Source organism: Ambystoma mexicanum, chromosome 3p (assembly GCF_040938575.1).
Source record: "Ambystoma mexicanum isolate Mex_15411 chromosome 3p, UKY_AmexF1_1, whole genome shotgun sequence".
NCBI classification, from domain to species: Eukaryota; Metazoa; Chordata; class Amphibia; order Caudata; family Ambystomatidae; genus Ambystoma; species Ambystoma mexicanum.
Window position 1 is genome coordinate 707,850,488 of NC_090925.1, and position 19,274 is coordinate 707,869,761.

The 19,274-nt window shown below is 45.5% G+C and overlaps 1 protein-coding gene across 1 annotated transcript in view; it reads left to right on the forward strand.

Moving 5' to 3' along the window:
• Positions 1–19,274, forward strand: part of LOC138580751 (uncharacterized) — a 333,494-nt gene that overhangs the window by 148,148 nt on the left and 166,072 nt on the right. Inside the window, exons 7-9 of the mRNA XM_069651540.1 lie at positions 662–752; positions 9,117–9,215; positions 9,680–9,770. Coding sequence (XP_069507641.1) covers positions 662–752; positions 9,117–9,215; positions 9,680–9,770 — 281 coding nt within the window. The remainder of the gene's footprint in view (positions 1–661; positions 753–9,116; positions 9,216–9,679; positions 9,771–19,274) is intronic.

A 19,274-nucleotide genomic window follows, 5' to 3' on the forward strand; every position in this document is an offset into this window, starting at 1 on the left:
GCACAACTTGATTGCTTAATCTGCTATGATGTATATGTATGAAGATTCACAAGTATCCGTCCTGTCTTCATTTTAATCATAAACAGAGGCGTACATAGGGTAGGGCCTGAGCAGGCAAGGCCCATGCAAAATCTGTAAATGCCCACTCACCACTGTGTGGGCATTTACAGATGTAAATGGTACTGTGGTGGGTCCAAGTACATTAACTTCAGACCCCACTTGTTAGACAATCCTGGCTTCACTTCTGGTCATAAGCTTTGTTTGGTGTGGTGGCTAAGTGCTGGATTTTGAAGATAGGGGACCCAGGTTCACCTAAGCAGTTGTTTTTTAACTGTCTATTTTTTTGTTTACATGAATACATTGTGTTGTATATTTTTGGATTTATAACCTGTACAAATCAAAAATGTGTTTACTCCAAAGAAGATGTGCATGCCTGTCACAAGTGCAGTAATAATACTGGTGCGCTGTGTGCTTTGCCTGCATACAGGTGGGTTGGATGCTGTATTGTGCCTATTTTATCTTTATTTTATTCATGCCCTGTTTGTGCTGTCTTTTAGCACACAGCATTGAAACCCTTGCGTCACCGTTATATGCATAGGCCTGTGTCGCCCAGTTGTCTGTGTTCACTGTCCTTTTTCGCCCTCACGACTTCCCTCATCAGGTATCGGACTTTGTGGACACTTTCCAGGGTGCAGACGAGGGGCTGTCCCTGCAGCGGCTCCTGTGCCCACCAGAGGCCAACCATGTGATTGGTGAGTACAGTGGGGACTTATAAAAGGGTCTTGGAAAGTAAGGAAGGACCAGCACTTGCGCCGTTGCACCCCTTTTCAGTGCAGCCAGTTAGCACGGGCCAGTTTGGCGTGGCCTGTTAGGCACGACCGATCCGGCTCTGGCATCTTTTGGCACGACCGCAAGATTTTTTAATTACAAAAAAAATGAAATACTGATGCTATCTCGAACCCGAAGAACTAACCACTGGGCTATGTAGATCTTATCAGTTTCAGTTGCTCCCTGTGCCTCTCCCGTTATATTGTCTGCACCCGGGATGCGCGTCCAGTTCTTCCTGGGGTCCTTCTGCTCGGAGTCTTGCGAAGGCTTCTCAGCATCTCAGTTCCTTTGTCTTGTGTATCTCCTGCCCTGCTCTTGGAGTAATGTTGTTTACGCTGCTTCTTGCATTCACATAACCATCTGCCAGCCTCCTGGTACAGTCTGGATGCCGTCAAATGGAGTCCCGTTTTCTTCTTGACTCCAGGAGCAAGCAGATTTTGACTCTCTCATAGCCTTATCCGCGTCTCTTTGATGCTCCCCGGGTTTTACAGTCTCTCATCCTGGTTGACTGCATCTCCCTTACAGGCAGTCCTTCTTTGGTCTTCATTGCGTAAGTGTGACCATGCCTCAGCGGAAGTCTATACCGCTGCAGTTCCCTCTTAGCATTGTTCTTCATTGCTCCTGTGTCCCACCTCGTCCCAGTACTTGAGTTAGCTATGTTCCTGGTGATGTTCTTCATCTCAGTACTTTTCAGGACCTTGAGGTAGTCCACTTTATAGCATTACATATGCCTATACGAAGAGATTAGCAGAGGAAGAAGATGCTAGAGTGTGTGTGGGTGTGATCCTTCTATAAGGGCTACACCTTAGATGGTCGTCCTTCTCCCCAGGGGGGAGTCCCTCCCCATGAGATCCTCCCTCATTATACCACCCCCAGGGGAACTATCGAGTAGCAGCCTCACCTCCCTGGCCTCATAGGAAGGGGTTTCTCCCCCCCGGGGGAGAAGTGATGACATCAAATGATTCAGTTAGTTATCCCAGTCGACTGGAAGGACCCATGGGGTATTCCACTATCAATTATTCATTTTTCTCCAAATTAAATCTTGTATTTGTGTTCTTTATTCAAAGATACTTCATAACTTTGTGTGGACTAGATAATAATTGTCTTTATTGGTAAAGACTATCTTGTAGTAGGCCTGCTGCAATGATTAATTTAAGTCCAATGCATTTCGGTCCATATTAGACCTTCTTCAGGGACTTGACTTCACAGCCTTTTTCTTATATTCTTTGTGTTGGAAAATGATCCCAATTAATTATCCACTCTGAGTTAGAAACCTTTTAAATCTTTTTTCATGTATTTAATGCACTCTTCTTATATCTTGTTGTTCCAGATAACCAATTTCCAGTGTTTTCAAGAACAGCAGGGCACTGCCATGGTCATGAAGTCAGGGGCACAGGCAGGCAGGTGTTGCATGCACAGGAGACCTGGGTGGCCACTATCCTGGTACCTTTGGCACCAGGCTCATGAACAAAAGTAAAAAAAGAACATCCATTTAACACCAAAAAGCTTTTATTATGGACATAGCACTAAAAAGGAGGGGGACTTAAGAACTTGCATCGACTATAGAGCCATCAATCAGATCACAGTAAAAAATAGATATGCTTTACCACTTATACCAGAGCTCCTGGACCAAGTGAAAAATGCTCAAATCTACACAAAACTGGATTTAAGAGGAGCATACCATCTTGTAAGAGTAAAAGAGGGAGACGAGTGGAAAACGGCCTTCCGCACGAAGTAGGGCCTCTTTGAACACCAGGTCATACCCGTCGGGCTATGCAATGCCACCGCGGCGTTCCAGTTCTTTATGAATGATGTACTCCGTGAACTACTGGACGTTTGCGCTCTTGTTTACATTGATGACATTCTTATCTACTCAAATTCCATGGAAGAACATGTAGGCCATGTCCGGGCAGTCTTAGAGAAGCTTCGACAACACCAATTGTATGCCAAGTTGGAAAATGTTTTTTCCATGTAGCCGAGGTTGAGTTTCTCGGTTTCATGCTCACACCACAAGGCGTACATATGGATACACGAAAGGTGAATGCAATCCTCCAATGGCCCTCACCAACATCCACGAAAGGAATGCAAAGCGTGCTCGGATTTGTCAACTTTTATCGTCGGTTTATACCTGGGTTTTCACAAATTGTACATCCAATTACCTCCTTGTTAAAGAAAAATCAAAAGTTCCATTGGTTGACAGAAGCTGAAGAAGCCTTCCAGAAGTTGAAACTAGCATTCACTACAGCACCAGTCCTTCGACACCCACGACCAGACCTACCTTACATAGTTGAGACAGATGCTTCAAAAATAGCCATGGGAGCAGTATTGTCACAACAAGACCCTGAAACAGGACAACTACACCCGTCGCATTATGGTCCCGCAAATTTTCAGCCCCCGAGTTGAACTACGTAATCACAGATAAGGAATTACTGGCGATTAAAGCAGCATTCAAGGCCTGGAGACATTACCTTCTTGGGGCGAGACATACGGTCACTGTCATCACAGACCACCGTAACTTGCAATACTTGAAAACCGCCAAAGCACAATCCTCGCGTCAACTTTGTTGGGCTCTCTTTTTCACGGAATACGATTTTATTATCACTTATAGACCTGGAGTACGCAATGGGAAAGCAGACGCTCTGTCATGCATGTGTGAAGAAAAAGAGGCTTTTACAGCATCCAACCCCGTGGCCATAATTCCTGAGGAAAGGATTCAAACCAGAATAGCTGCCACCACGTGTGTGGATGACCAAAGAACCAGTTTGCAATCCCTGATGGATCAATCAACACAACAGGAATGGCTGTTAAAAGGTGACCACTACACCATCAAAGACAATCTACTGTATTTCCAAGGACGATTATATGTCCAAGACAAAGAACTGCAAAAGCAAATCATCACAAATTACCACGATTCATTAGTGGAAGGACACCCAGGAATAGCCAAAACTCAGGCTAAGGTAAAACAAAACTACTGGTGGCCAACCTGGCGAAAAAGACATTGCCCAATTTATTGAAACCTGCAGTGTCTGTGCACAACACAAGTCTCTGAAAAAGAACCCTGCTAGCTTACTACATCCCCTAACTGTACCACCAGCACCTTGGCATACCCTGTCCATGTACTTCATCACAGATCTTCCACCCTGCAATGGATACAACACCCTATTAGTCGTTGTGGATTTATTCTCCAAAATGGCCCATTTCATCCCTCTGAAGGGACTCCCAACTGCGTCAACTCTTGCTTCTGTGTTCCTAGAGCAATTTGTTCGATTGCATGGATTTCCATCAATATTAGTATCTGATCGCGGAACTCAATTTGTTTCTGCCTTTTGGAGAAAGTGTTGTTAGATTGCCACAAGCCATCACCCTCAAACTGATGGGCAAACTGAATGAACCAACCAAACTTTGAAGCAATATCTCAGTTGTATGTTGCAACAGTCTGGGGATTCTTGGAAAAATATACTCTGGATAGCTGAGTATGCATACAACAACTCAGTTCACACAAGCACAGGGCAAACTCCATTCTACACTGTGCACGGAAGACATCCAAGGACATCAGTATTTGATCCACCTGATACCCTGGAAATGCCAGCCATAAAAAACTTGCATAAAACCATCACTCAGGTTCTTAAGGAGGCGACAGAGCATCTGAGCAAGGCTAAGGAAAGACAAAAACTGTTTGCTGATCGACATCGGAAGGAAGCTCCCGCCTACCAGATTGGAGAAAAGGTGTTGTTAGCATCCAAATATATTCCCCTGAAGGGGCCAAGAGCTTTCCGCCCAAGATACCTGGGCCCCTATACTATAAAGTCCATAATCAATCCTGTCGCCATGAAATTGGAGCTGCCATCTCACATGAAAATTCATCCCGTATTTCATGTCTCTCTTCTCAAACCAATGAAATCCAATAAACGGCTTGGTTCTCCACCAGAGCCCAAAGTAATAGATGGAGAACCAGAATATGAAGTGAAATCCATCCTGGACTCCAAGGTGGTTCGATCAAAATTGTATCAACTAATTGAATGGAAAGGTTATGGACCTCAAGACCGAACTTGGGAACCCAGTGAACATGTCCATGCTCCGTGTTTAATCAGACAGTTCCATTGCAATAATCCCACCAAACCAGGACCGGGAGGAGAACCAACCTTGAGAGGGGCCTTGAGGGGGAGTGCTGTCATGGTCATGAAGTCAGGGACACAGGCATGCAGGGGTCGCATGCACAGGAGACCTGGGTGGGGACTGTCCTGGCAACTTTGGCGCCAGGCTCATGAACAAAAGTAAACAAGAATATCCATTTAGCACTAAAAGGCTTTTATTATGGACATAGCACTTCAGATGCATTAACCTTGAACATTCCATCCATTAAGCAGGATGCATTAACCTTGAACATTCCATCCATTAAGCAGCCCCAAGTGTATTCTTGGGTGTGGCTGCTAATGGATTGCCTTCTCATGTTCTCACTCTCTAGGAGTGGTAGGGTGTGGCTGGTAAGCCGGCCCTAATGGGCGTGCCCACGATCTCAGCTATATAAGCTGCCACGATCCTCAAGACAGACGCTTTGCGTTATTCTGCACTTGCAAGCAGCGGAACTTTCACCGTCGCCTGAGGTCAAACTTACCTTTGAAGATCCTGCTTCCTGGACATTCTGCTTCCTGCCAGCCTACTTACCAACTGGGGGAAGCTGTTCTTACCTGTACATCTCTTCGGCGAACCAGGTATTCATCTTTACACTTTCCGGAAAGCCAAAATCTTCATCTTGGCACCGCAGCATGACATGCTCCATCGTTGACAGCAGCGCCTGCAAGGAAAAACAGAAGACAAGGTTAGACATCGAAAAAATAGTCCGTTTAAGGTTGCACTTTGCCATACTTTGCGCTTTTCCTTAAACCATCACTTACCTGCTGTCGAACATTGCAGTAGCATCCATCTTCCATCCGGCCGTGTTTCACGTCTCACAGCTGCATTGAGGCCGCATTTCCATCTAAGGGAAGAAAACAGAAAAGAGACATTATTGCGGGCATAAAGAGGAGCAACATATAAAGACATTAACAGCGCCACAAGAGCTCAAGAAAGACTTATCAATCATTAGGAGAAGCATAGTCGCAGCTGGATTAGACTAATCCTTATCAGGGATCAGTGAAGGAACTAGATCCCATTTGATGCGCCCCTGCCCGAAGTAGCAGGACGGAGAGCTTATCTTCCATAATTAACAGGTGAGCTTTATGGGCCGGCGTATGCTCACAGAACCGTACTTTGGGGTGAAGGGTTAGATAGGTACAACAATCACAGATTGGCACACTCACACACTCTTATCTCCACGCAGGAGCAGTATCACCACGTACCAACTCTCACAGCTTTTCTACTGAGGGAGAGGCCTGAAGGGGGTGATTCAAGTTCCGGGAGGGCTGCAACCGTGCCCCAACGCCTCCGCAGAGACCAGGTGAGCATAACAGGCACCTGCACCTGGACAACAAGATATAAGAAGAGTGCATTAGATACATGAGAAAACAATTAAAGGGTTTCTAACTCAGAGTGGATAATTAATTTGGATCATTTTCCAACTCAAATAATATGAGAAAAAGGCTGTAAAGTCAAGTCCCCGAAGAAGGTCTAAAATGAACCGAAATGCATTGGACTTAAATTAATCATTGTAGCAGGCCTACTACAAGATAGTCTTTACCAATAAAGACAAATATTATCAAAACCACACAAAGGTTTGGAGTATCTTTGAATAAAGAACACAAATACAAGATTTAATTTGGAGAAAAATGAATAATTGATAGTGGAATACCACATAGGTCCTTTCAGTCGACTTGGATAACTAACGTAGTCATATGTTTTGTCATTATTCTGTACCACCCACAGTGCAAAGGGGAGGCATCTGGCGACAGGACCAAATAATTAATATATCCTAAAAACAACTGTGATTAATATATTGAGAAATAAAGAAAAAGTGGTGCCCACCAACCCCTATTTTTGACATCTAATTATTTGTCACAATGTCTAGAATCGTTTGGTCAAAATATGTAGCAATCTGGTCACAGAGCTCTATTATAGGAAGTGTAGCAGTAGGAGTTGCATTACAGGCTGTAGAGTTTTTGAATTCTATGATGATCTTCTCAAGGTGGCCAAGGAGGGTCCACTTTATTGCGAGGTATTCATGTTGCGCACACCATACTGATGGCAGGAGGTGGGTGACAGCAAAACTGGGATAGTGTTGCAAATCCAAATGAACCACGTAGGAAGATGCAATATTAAAACTGCAAATGCAACACGGACATAAACTCATACAGGGAGTGCTTTTTTACACAGGCATTCTAAAGTGGCATGGACGTTCTTGACAGGAAAGAGAATTAGTTACTTAGTAATACGGTCCTACAAACAGGGCAAGGTTCACGGTCCTTGGAAGGGAAGAGATGTTAGCTAGCCCTTTGTATTAAAATCTTTAGAGGGGATTAGTAATTTGGTCGGTGATAGTAAACCTAAAGCCCAAGGCCACGGTCCGACAGTTGAGTATTGTCCAGATCATCAGAGGGTGTTTGTGGCCGCATAAATTAGATTAAGGCACCAAGAGTCTGTGGAATGGAGATGGCTATGTGTGGATCAAAGAAAAATCCTGTTTAAGCAGACTTCTCTTTTTTTGCCAAAGTACGTCTGTAGAACCATGTGCAATCATACTTAAAGTTAAAGGTCTTAGGCCAGTTATTGCTAGCAATGAATTATATTTTCAATACCAATGTTTAACCATGTACTGACGTCAGGACCTACTACAACAAATCCCAAGAAGAGGTGTGTTTTGAATATGATCTGAAGATAATAATGAAGATAAGCCTGACCAAAGAAAATGAAAGAATTGGAGAAAGATGGGATTTCTTTCAAGAGGTTTTGCCTAGTCATGTTTGGGGGGTAGATTGTAATAAATGTATCTGGGAGTGTTTTAAATTGTTGAAAAATGTATATAAACTGCCAACTGATGATGTATTGTTGAGACATGGGTTAGTTTGGTCCTGCAAAACCATCTAACCACTTCCTGGAGCTTTTGTACAATAAACCTGTTTTATGTACAACCATGTACTTGTTTCTTAAGTGTTGGGCCTGTCTTGGGTTAAGGTGATTTAAGGTCCACCCCTACAATCATTTCCCTTTCACTGTGATGTGCCAACTCAATGCGTTTAGAGTTGTGTGCTTTCTTTGCTTTGAGTACTTCAGCCCTGTAAAGGTGTTAACTGTCGATGGTAGGCGAATTTGGTAGTGTGTAGATTGTTCCTGCTACAGATTTCCTCCAGTTTCCGGTTTTCCTTTTTTACGTGATTTAGTCTGGGGGTTAAACATTTGGCTGGTTTCTTTTTTTGAGAGTTTTTGAAAGGTTTCTTTGGGGCAATGCATTCCAACACCTGAATAATCCAGTTGTGAATGTGGTAGTTTTGCATCCAGTGTTGTTGTTGTTGGTCCATCTGCAGGTATGATAGTTTTGGTTGCTTCTAGTCTTTCTAGTAGAGAGTTGATGTGTATATTTTTCCATGGTCTGGTCATGGTCAATGGTTCTTTTGAAGATCCTGCGTGGCTTGGTGTGTCTGTGAATATTGTGACTGAGATAGATAAGTGCTCATCAAAAGGGGTGGTGCACTGGGGAGCAGACAGTGATTATGTTTTCATTACAAAAAAATCCATTCACAGTGTGTGCAGCTATGTGAGTGGGACCTTTGACCATCTCTTTCAAGTGTAAGGCAGAAAGGTTGGCAGGTAAAGCATGGTTTATGGCAAATATTTAGTCTGACAAAAGATTTTCTAGTGCTCTAAGCCCCTGGAGAGTTTCTAGAAGGGGTAGCTGTGACCAGAACGTCTCGCAAAGCTTCACCTCAGCAGGGTGTGAGCTAGCACAATCCATCCTTTGGTAGCCTCCACCTAGAAAGGAATGCAATGGGAATTCACCCGGAGTAGACCTTGCTGAGCAGGAGTAGCAAAGAATCCAAATATCGTGTTTTAAATGAATGCTGGTTTGCTGTACAATCTAAGTGTGCTCTACTGAAAGGCAGGCAGGGCTGTGAGATCCAGGATAGGTGTGTTATATTTGAAATGCAAGAAGTGCTGTGGGATCAAGGGTTGGGTGTGTTACTTTTGAATGCAAGGAGTGCTATGGGATCCTGGATATGTTTGTTAAATTGGAATCCAAAGAGTGCTGTGGGATCCTGGATATGAGTCTTAAATTGGAATGCAGGGAGTGCTGTGGGTTCTTGGATATGTTTGTTACAATGAAATACATTGCAATCTTATGCACTTCTATTTTTCAGGAACCAACAAACAACACCAGGTGTTCGTCTGGAAATATAACGCCACAGGGTGCGTTACCATCTTACCTGGAAAGCATCCGATAGAGTGCCTTTCCCACAGTAAGAAATGTCCTTTGTGGTTAGACTTGGTGCCACACAATTGTTGATGGGTGCATCGTGTTTTCTCAGGGGGCCTATTGGGTTGCAGTGGGTGCTTGAGAAATGAGAGTGTGGGTGGCAGTGTTTATGGTTGAGATTCTAATGTGTGCTCTGGGGCTGGCACTGGGTGTCGTGTGTTTGCCAGTAGGCAATGAGACCTTTGGGTTGTAGTGGACCCCCCCCCCATTTATTTTTTATTTATTGTAGGTAGCTGATGTGCAAACATTAGATGCCACACAAAGAAGAGTATGGCTGGTTGTGTGCACATGTGAGTGCGTGTGTGTGTGACTGTGTGAGGGGTTTAAAATGATGGGGAAGCAACACACAACTGGGACAGCACCACGCAACATATGGCACTGTTGTTTTTTTTAACATATTTGCATTAGTTTACATGATTGTTTACACTGTGGTTTTGCTCTTCACAGCTGCGAAGATGCCACTCCTCCTATTTAGTGGGCACATCAATGGGATGGTACAGAAATGGGAGCAAAGCCATCTATCACCTTTTCTATTCAGGTGAGGACCAGACACACTTTTAAAAATCTCAGCTGAGGGTTGGGTCCCTTGTAATTGTGATTTGAAACATTTGCAGTAAATAACAGGTGACTTGGCTGATTCACAGACAAAAAGCAGGCCTGAATAGAATCCTGTCTATTGCTGTTCTTTTCTTTTTGAACATCAGGGTTTTTCTATGCCTAGTGCCTTGTTGTATGCAGGAGTCTGCAACCTTTGACTCTCCAGATGTTTTGCACAAACAACTCTCATCAGCTATACCCAACATAGTTAATGGTGGGTGATCATGAGAATTGTAGCTTCTTGAGAAAACAAGTTGCATACCCATGCTACAAACCTGTGGTCTGTAAGAAGTGCACTACCACACCACTGTATCTCCAACACATGGTCGAGGTTCAACCTCAGAATCTGTCCTCTGTGTGCCTACAACATGAAGGCAGCATGTAGTGCCTACAACCAAGGCAGTCCCTTCTTTGTCCTGGATAACGGTGACAGCAGGTTTTATTGGTACCAACATTAGAGGACAATAGCAATAATTATATCTCAGTGTATTATGAATTAGAAAGAAGAAAGAAAGTAAAGAGCATTTATAGAAATGTACCTCTTTCTTTCAGTCCTGTCTGGAAAATGGCTGCCAAGATGCTACTCTGTGATGATTCACAGGATCTCATCAGTTCGCCCCAGAGGGGAGTCCTTCTCTATGATGCGTGGGAGGTGAGGCCGCTACCCAAAAGTCCCCCTAGGGATGGTTACATGTGGAAGGAACTCATAAGGAGAGACTCGCCTCATGGGCATAAGGACTCCCACACTGTGACTAACCTCCCTAAACAGTTTCCTTTACCACCCACGACCCTGGTTCATCCATCTAATAACCTTCCTTAGTGCACTGTAAGCTCTAAGCACTGTGTGCTGTTGTAAGGTTTCTTCTGAATCACATGCAAGATCCAAGATTCAACAAAACTGTGATGAAGAAGATGCAGGGAATCCCTAGGATGAATTACCAAGGCACTGCAACAAGGTGGCTTCAAGAAAGCATGAAGAGGACCTCGAAATAACTGGAAAGAGACTTTGATGTTACGCGAGGGCAAACCCTGCTGTATAAAGTAGAGATTCAAGAAGGACTCAGAGACTCGAGGAACAGGAAGCTGGCCTGCTGCAGTGGCATGGGAAGCTGGCGTCCTTAAATACTGGCCCGGGAGATTCGAATTCAGAGAAGAGGACTTGCCGAGAAGCAGTTGTCCTTCGAGAGGGAGAGCCACGAGCAGCAGGTGGAGAGACTCTATGTGAGTCGGGACGGACCCGGATCCAACATCCACTGTTAGGAAGTTAGTGATTGCACAACCTCCAGGAGGTGGACCGAGTGCTCCAGAAACTGCAAAGCAGACCACGGCAAGCAGAATGGTGCCACGGAGCCGCACCAAGACGGGTACCAAGGAAGAAAGACATGCAGAAAACACTTGTGAACGAGAAGCTGACCCAAGACCCCAGGAAGGACCGGAGACGCACACCGACCACAACCAAGGTAACAGGAGTTGCGGGGATCCGGGATACTGTTCAAGTCAGATAAATAGTCAAGTGCTACTCAGGAGTGATCTCCCTCATCACAGTGATGCACAAAAGTAGTCCAGGATTCCTTAAAAATGGACTCTGGCACATTTTTGCTAATAGGTAAGGAGAAAAAAGGCAAGAGACTCAGACTCTGGGGGTCATTCCGACCCTGGCGGTAGGGGGTTAATGGCACCAGTAAGGATGCCGGTGCCGTTAACCCCCTACTGCCCTATTACGAGGTCCCTTAGCGGGTCCCACCAGGACCAGCTGATTTTACCAGCCTGTTTTAGCGGGACCCGTTAAGGGACCATGGAGCTAATAACGGGCCTGCAATTTGCGGGCCCGTTATTAGCTCCTTCTTCATTCCCATTGAGCCCTATGGGGGCTCGAATGGGAATGGGGAATGGTTTTCGAAATGGGGACTTACAGGGTCCTCAAGGGTCGTAATGTCCCAGTAAGTCCCATTCCAACATCACGGACCCGGACACGGGTTTGGAGGCAGCCATGGTGCTACTAGCACCATGGCTGCCTCCAAACTCGTAATGACCCCCACAGTCTCCGTAAATGCCAAGCCTGCTTTCAAAGTAAAGAGTTCATCAAGAGTGAACTTCCTCATCACAGGGGTGACGAAAAGAGTCCTAAATATCAAGAGTGCCTCGGGAGTGATCTCCTTCATCAACGTAGGAAATCCACCTTCCAAGAAAGAGGTTAAAAGGACCAAGAGCTAGAGACCACCAAGGGGCGCGGGCGTAATGGCTGCCTAAGCCAACGTCTCTCACTCCAGGCGAAGAAAAAAGGGGAGGCGCTCTAGCAGTATGAACACATAAATCGAAACCTGAACCATCAGAGCAAGTCGCGGCCGGATAAGAAAGAAAACCGTGCCTGAGATCATCGTGAACAAAGCAAGGACTTGCAGACCGGATAGCCGAGGATCATAGAGAAGGGAAGTGCGCAACATGGCGGGCGCTGCCAGCAGCCGGTGAGAATGTCTGAGCAACCGGAACAGCCTGGCGCTGCCGAAACAACCGTGATTAGGGGTGACAAACTCGTAGCCCGAACGCAGCATTTCAAGCGAAACGGGCAAAAGAAGCGATCGAGTGCAGGAAAGCAGAGGACCTACGACGGAGCTGCTACATTGCCGGTAAGCAAAATGCACTTCCTCGCCTGAGCTACATCTTAATGAGCACCCAACCGTTGGATGTACACATATCCCTCACTCACACTCATCATGCACCGCATATATAAAGAACACTGCAGGAAAACAAAGCAGAATCGCAGACCGCGGCGTGCGGAATGATTACAATACTTCAAGTACGTAGAAGTGACCCGCTCTCCCCACCAAGCATGGAACTTTGGCACATGTAACTGTTTGCAGGGGAGGCGCACTACAGAAGGTGAAAGAGCGATTTCAGCTCGCGCTTGGCAGCGTATGCAAAGAGAGCGCGCGTAGTAGTAAACAGTAGTCTAAGATCTTCCTCACTCTCGGGCACGAACAAACAGCACATGCAAAGTGAAGGCAATGGCAGAATAAAGTCCTCACGGCAAACGCAGCTAATGTTTACAGAATATTGTGAGATTGCAAAATGTACGGCTCGCAGATAAAGGGCGAAACAGTGTGAGGGAACTCTAGAGACAGTAGGATCAGAGGGCTTTATCACTGGAAATCTTTACTTGGCCCTACAACTGGTGTGCGCAGCCTGGGTTAGACTTAGGAGAGGAAGTAGTTACTGGTACCACCGCCAATAGGGGAAACAAGCATTGGTACCTCGCCCATTGGCATCCTGGACCCGACCACCGCCTTCAGGTTACAAGACTTCTGATACGAGCCAGCCACAATGGAGCGGGGTCAGGAGCAACCCTTGCCTGAAATTCCTGGGGACGACAGAGATAACTCGACTAAAGCAGATATTCACCTCCTACTGGGGGAAATCAGATCGATTAATCCACCCTCACCAAGAAAGTTACAGATCTGCAAGCTAGAATTGTAAAAGTAGAGGACCTGATTGAAGCTGTTGAGAACAACCAACTGTCAGGCGACCTGGCAGTGATGAACTGCAAAGCTAGGTTCCAGGACTTAGAGCAAAGATAAAGGGACATTGAGCTGAAGCTGGATGACCTAGAAAATCGACAGCGAAGGTCTAACATCCGAATCATAAGCCTCAGAGAAAGACGAGGAGAAACTCCAGCCGTCCTGAAAAGTCGGGTGAAAGCTCTAGTGTTATCGCTGTTTGATTCAACAGACGCTCCCACTTTGAAGTTTGACAGGATACACAGGGCTGGCGGACCCCCCGAATGGCCCAAAATCAGTCCTCGCCAAATGTCATTATTATACGCAAAGGCAGCTAATTCTACAAAAAGCGAAGGCGAGGGAGTCTGTTGACTTTGTCCAGCGTCAACATTTTTCAAGACCTCTCTGCCATCACACAGAGTAAGCGGAGAAGCTGTCGTCCTTTGACAACTTGGCTGCAGGATCAGGGGATCCGCAGTCGATGGGGGTTCCCCTTTTTGTTAAGCTTTGAGCACGATGGAGAAAGCTTCTGCGTCACATCAGAAGAGGAAGCCAGGGGAGTTTTTGAGACTTTACAAGCAGGTAGTTAAAGGAACTGATGGAGGAAATGCCAGAAAACCCAAAGGCCCTATGCACAAGGAGAGGCCCTCCTCACCGAGAAGAGGTCAAGCCACAGGTTTGAGGAAATACAAACAATATAATACACCCTGAAAGTATAGTCCCCTGAGGAGGGTTCTAGATTAATTGTGGTACTACCGCATGCACATATATGCTTTTTGAAGGTAGAGGCGATATTGCACGTATTGAAGCGGGTGAATCAGTTGTAATTTGGCAACAAAGGCCAATGGGTACAGAACGACTAGAGCCATGGGAGCTCAAGTGTTGAGACAGTTAGGTAAAGTTGCGAGATGCCTTCGCCATTAGGTTGTAAAATTTTATTGAAGTTGTATACTTGGCCTGGAGTGGGGTCCCTGGGGTGTGGCCCTATGTTTTACAAGGTCGTCTCAGCTATTGGAAAAGGCTGAGGATAGTGTTTTTCAAGGAGAGGGAAGTGGGGAGGGGAGGGACGGATACACAATGGAAGGGTAGAGGGAAGCACCTAGATTCCAGAAAAGTCACAGGGTCGCAACCCCTTATGCAAAAGAAGTACAAGCGCTCTGAACAGGGAGCAACACCAACCACTGAGTCAAGCCACCCGGAGAGAGTCGAAAGACGTTCACTGGAATATCGATATGGCATCACCCGATGGGTTCAAATGTGGGTCCCTCAATGTTAAAGGCTTAAACTCTCTGCAAACTCGCTCTATGTTAGCAAGGGAATACAAACTTTCAAAATTAGACGTGTTGTTTGTACAGGAAACGAAATTTGCCCAAGGGAATGAATTTAAGGTTGCAGCTAGGGAAATAGGGGGTGCAGTGTGGGTTTCGGGAGAGACCAAGAAGGGCGGGGTAGGTATTGTATATAAGAAACCATTGGGCCTACAAATAGAACAAATATACTGGGACGAGGAGGGTATCTCGCATTGAAAGGGAGAATAAGAAAACAAGTGGTAACTCTCTGTTCTGCTTATGCGCCCAACCAAAATCAGCTCTGATTTAGCGAGTCACTCTTTGGCTTTCTTGGCAGTTGGAAAGAGGACATTTTAGTCTGTGGAGGGGATTTTAACTATATATCAGATCCAGGGATGGATTGGGACTCTGAGGCAGGGGGCAATCCCACCAGGGGGCTCTGTTAAGGAAAGATTTCCAGACCCATTAAAGGCACATCATCTTATTGACACCTAGCGCACTAAGCACCCAAAAGGGAGGGCTTACACCTTTTACCCATCCCCCATCTCACCCATTCCCAAATAGATTATTTGTTGATTGAGGCAGAGAAAGAAGGCATGACAATGGCTGCCGCAATAGAGATAGTAGCTTGGGCAGACCATCATTTATGTGTGCTGGATTTGGATTGGGGGTCCTCCCCCATGTACAGAACGCAGGTGGACCTGTAATGATAACCTATACAAAGACTCCTTATTTACAGAAGCCCTATATGACGCAATTAGAAATTACTTCACTGAGAATGATACAGGGGAGGTATCGCTAAACACAGTGTGGGAAGCAGCGAAGGCCACAATTCGGGGTGCTATGATCTCGGAAGGGGTTAATAGAAATTAAATAAGGGTAAGAAGGGAAATAGAGCTCAAAGCTAAAATCACGTACAAAGAACTAGAACTCGGTACTCACCCAGTAGACACTGAAGACATTTAAAGGTGGTCGGGAAACTACGAAATGAACTGAAAGATATTTGGCAAGACAAAGTGCTAACACACCTTAGATATCTAAAGCAACGATTTTACGAAAAAGGGGATAAAGCACATACTATGTTAGCCACGCGCCTTCTAAATCAAAGAGCGGAAAGGGCAGTCCCCAAAATTAAAAGCGAAGCAGATGCAGAGCTATTAAATTCCAGCGAAATTACGGCGTGCTTCTCCAAATTCTATACAACCTTATATACGGCTGAGGGGAAAGGTACAGAGGACGACATCAGGCTATATTTATCTAAGTTTCCCTGTGCTCTGATACCACAAGTTAGTCAGGACTTGTTGACTGGCCCATTCACAGCTGAGGAAATTCAGGCAGCTATTTCTAAAATAAAAAGCAGACTCGGCACCAGGACAGGATGGGTTCACGCCAGCCTTTAATAAGGCCACAGCAATCAGTTAACCCCCTTTTTATTGATACTTTTCAACTCAATCATGGAAACCAGCCAGGCACCACAGTCGTTCACCGAATCCCGTATTATACTAATACCGAAATAAGGTAAAGACGCTACAGAATGTGCATCAAATCGTCCAATATCACTCAGAAACGTAGATGCGAAAATCTATGCGAGCATTCTCGCCAGTCACCTGTCACTGATCCTACCGCAATTGGTCTATACTGACCAGGTGGGCTATAAAAGAGGCAGACAGGGGGCGGATAATATCCACAAAACACTTGACCTTATCGCGGCCATAGATGAAAGAGAAGATTGCCCCACGATGATGTCTATAGATGCCGAAAAGGCATTCGACGGAGTCGAATGGCCTTTCCTACTCGGGGTTATGAGGTGGGGGGGTCTGGGTGTTGGGAGCATTGGCGTTATACAAGAACGCTAGAGCTAAAGTTTTAGTTAATGGTGTTGCGTCGGAATCCTGTAACCTAACATGAGGCAATTGACAGGGCTGTCCTTTGTCACCCGTCTTGTATGCCTTGGTGGTAGACCTGTTGGCTCAGGCTATCAGAATAAACACTCAGATACATGGGGTAATAAGAGGAGGGCAGGAGCACAAGTTGGCTTTATTCGCTGATGATATTTTAGCATATATCCCCCAACCATTGGAGTCAGTACATGCCTTTTTTGCTACACTGGGGGAAGAATTGAAATACTTGGGTGTAGTGATTACAGAAGACTTAGAACATCGGTTCAACGCAAAATATATACCCCTGTGGAAGAACATTAAATCAGACCTAGAAAGATGGTCCAAAATGGGGTTATCCTGGACAGCTAGGTTCACCTCAATTAAGATGAATATACTTCCCAGATTCCTATTTCTCTTTCAGAATCTCCCAGTGATTATCCTAGATGTATTCCAAACAGAGGTGAATCAATCCCTTCTAGCATATTTATGGGCAGACATGAAGCCTTGTATCTCATATGCAACCTTAATCACACCGAAGGATAAAGGGGGCATGGGTTATCCTGATCTCTTTGAATGCTACAGAGATTCCCAATTCTGCATCCTTGTAGACCATCTGTGGGGTAAAAGTAGAGAAACAATGGGTTGGCCTGGAAAATGAGTTAATCTCACCTGTAACCTTGGGCGAATGGTTGTGGGTTCCATATCGGAAGATGCTGCATATTATCCGTGAACACCCAGTCCTAGCGATACTATGGTCCCTTTGGCGCGTTGTGCGAACTATGAACAATCACATCCTGGTCATCTCCTCTCAGTTGTATATGGGCTCCCCTCATAAGGGATGGGTTAATAGAGGTTCACCACTTCCAGCCGCAATATGAGGGGGGGTTAGTGAGAGCAGGGCAAATGTGGAAGGAAGGTACTTATGTCAAAGGAGGATTTAGAAGCCGCATTGCAGGGCACGGTAACAGCCATATCCACTATTTACAGCTGAGAGGTGTGCTGCGAGATCCATGCTGGGGGAACTCTCTTTGTAGGCCACTCACAGCGTTTGAGCACGCTTTAAGTGAACGCCAGGGCACGAGAGAGTTGATAACTCAACTATATAGTGCATTGCTCTCCAGGGGGCCACCTGACGAAACCAAGCACCCAAGCTAAGTGGGAGGAAGAGCTGCAAAGCTAGTTAGACATATGGACGGTAATATATAGAGCGGTATGGAATGTTGTGTTAATAATGATAACATTCAGCAGCGTGTCTTCAGTTATTACCCGTTGTGTGGGGGAAGGGGGAGGGGAGTTGTTGAAGAAAATGCATATGGCTACCAACGCAGAATGATATCCAGAGGTTTGTTAGGGTGTTATATATCGAGGTATTCTAATCCATTGGGCCTCATTACAAGTTTGCCGATCTGGAAACAACGGTACCGGTAGGCTTGCCGGTACCCTTGTTTCCAGACTGGCAAACTACGAGTTCTGCGAATGGGGGACTTCCAGCCCGCCAGGTCTGACCTGGCGGGCGGAACGGCACCCGCTCCCAGACCATGTTGGATGCACCGGCACCATTCACGAATGGTGCCGGTGCATCCGACCTCCCCATTCCCATTAAGTCCAATGGGACTCAAATGGGAATGGGGAGTAATATCTACTGCCGTCCGGGAATGGCCAATTACATGGTCCGCTTGGGCTGTAATGCCCCAGTAATTGCCCATTCCCGTGCACCAGTAAATTCATGACTTCGGTGGCAGGTATTTACCTGCACGGCTACTGCCGAAGTCGTAATGAGGCCCATGACTCAGTGATGTGAACTAGTGAATGGTGGCATTTGATTAATGTTTGTGAAACCAATAAAATAATGTTTCAAACAAAAAAAAGGACGAAGAACTAACAAGTAGACCCGGAGAAGGGAGTCATTCTCCTAGTCCAAGTGCTATTGCTAAAATATATCCTTTCAAAAGAGACTGCTATTAAGTCAGCCAAGACTGGATGGTTACATGGAGTCATGGGATTCCCTGGGCTTCACCTCCACTCATAAACACGGCATTGCCTTAAGCCATAAGGATGCATCTTTATCTCAAGAAATGATACAGGACTATATGTGCAGCATGCTGCAGAAGGATTAGACTAACAATAGCAAACCTACCAATTATAACTACTTCAAAAAAATAATACTAAACAACATTTGAAGCTCAGAGTGTCATGAAGTGAAATTTGAATGTAACACTTTAACCAGAGTTCATGGAATACCAATTATGGAGAGATAACACTCTGCGAGAAACCCAGTCAGACACTGTGCCTGCAGGGCAAGGGCCAGGACACTCCTCGTGGCTGAAGCAATACACTCTGCTTATCATGTGTTTGCTGCATACCACAGAACAATGCAGCAGCATGTCTGCATACATTTGTAGAAGCAAAGTGGTACCAAGGGCACAGCACCCGTTTAAAAGCTTTGGGCCGACTGTTAATCAATTGCAACACAAATTTAGATCTGACCAATGACAAGAGGGGAGTAATGAGCCACGTTTCAAATGAGTAAACCAATCAGGATATGTAAAACAAACTACATCTGAGGAAGACCAATCCTGGGCAAACTTAAGGAATGATCCACCAGCCCAGTACTATTAAAGAAGGTGGAACACGCCAGTGCTGGATGAAGAATGGGAAGAAGCCAGCCTGCTTTCACTCATTCCCTGGATACACAGGGAGGCTGCTACATGGGGTGATGTTTTGCATTTGTTGTCAGCTTTGCAACAATTGGTCTGGTAGGGCTATGGGCCAGGCCCTACCA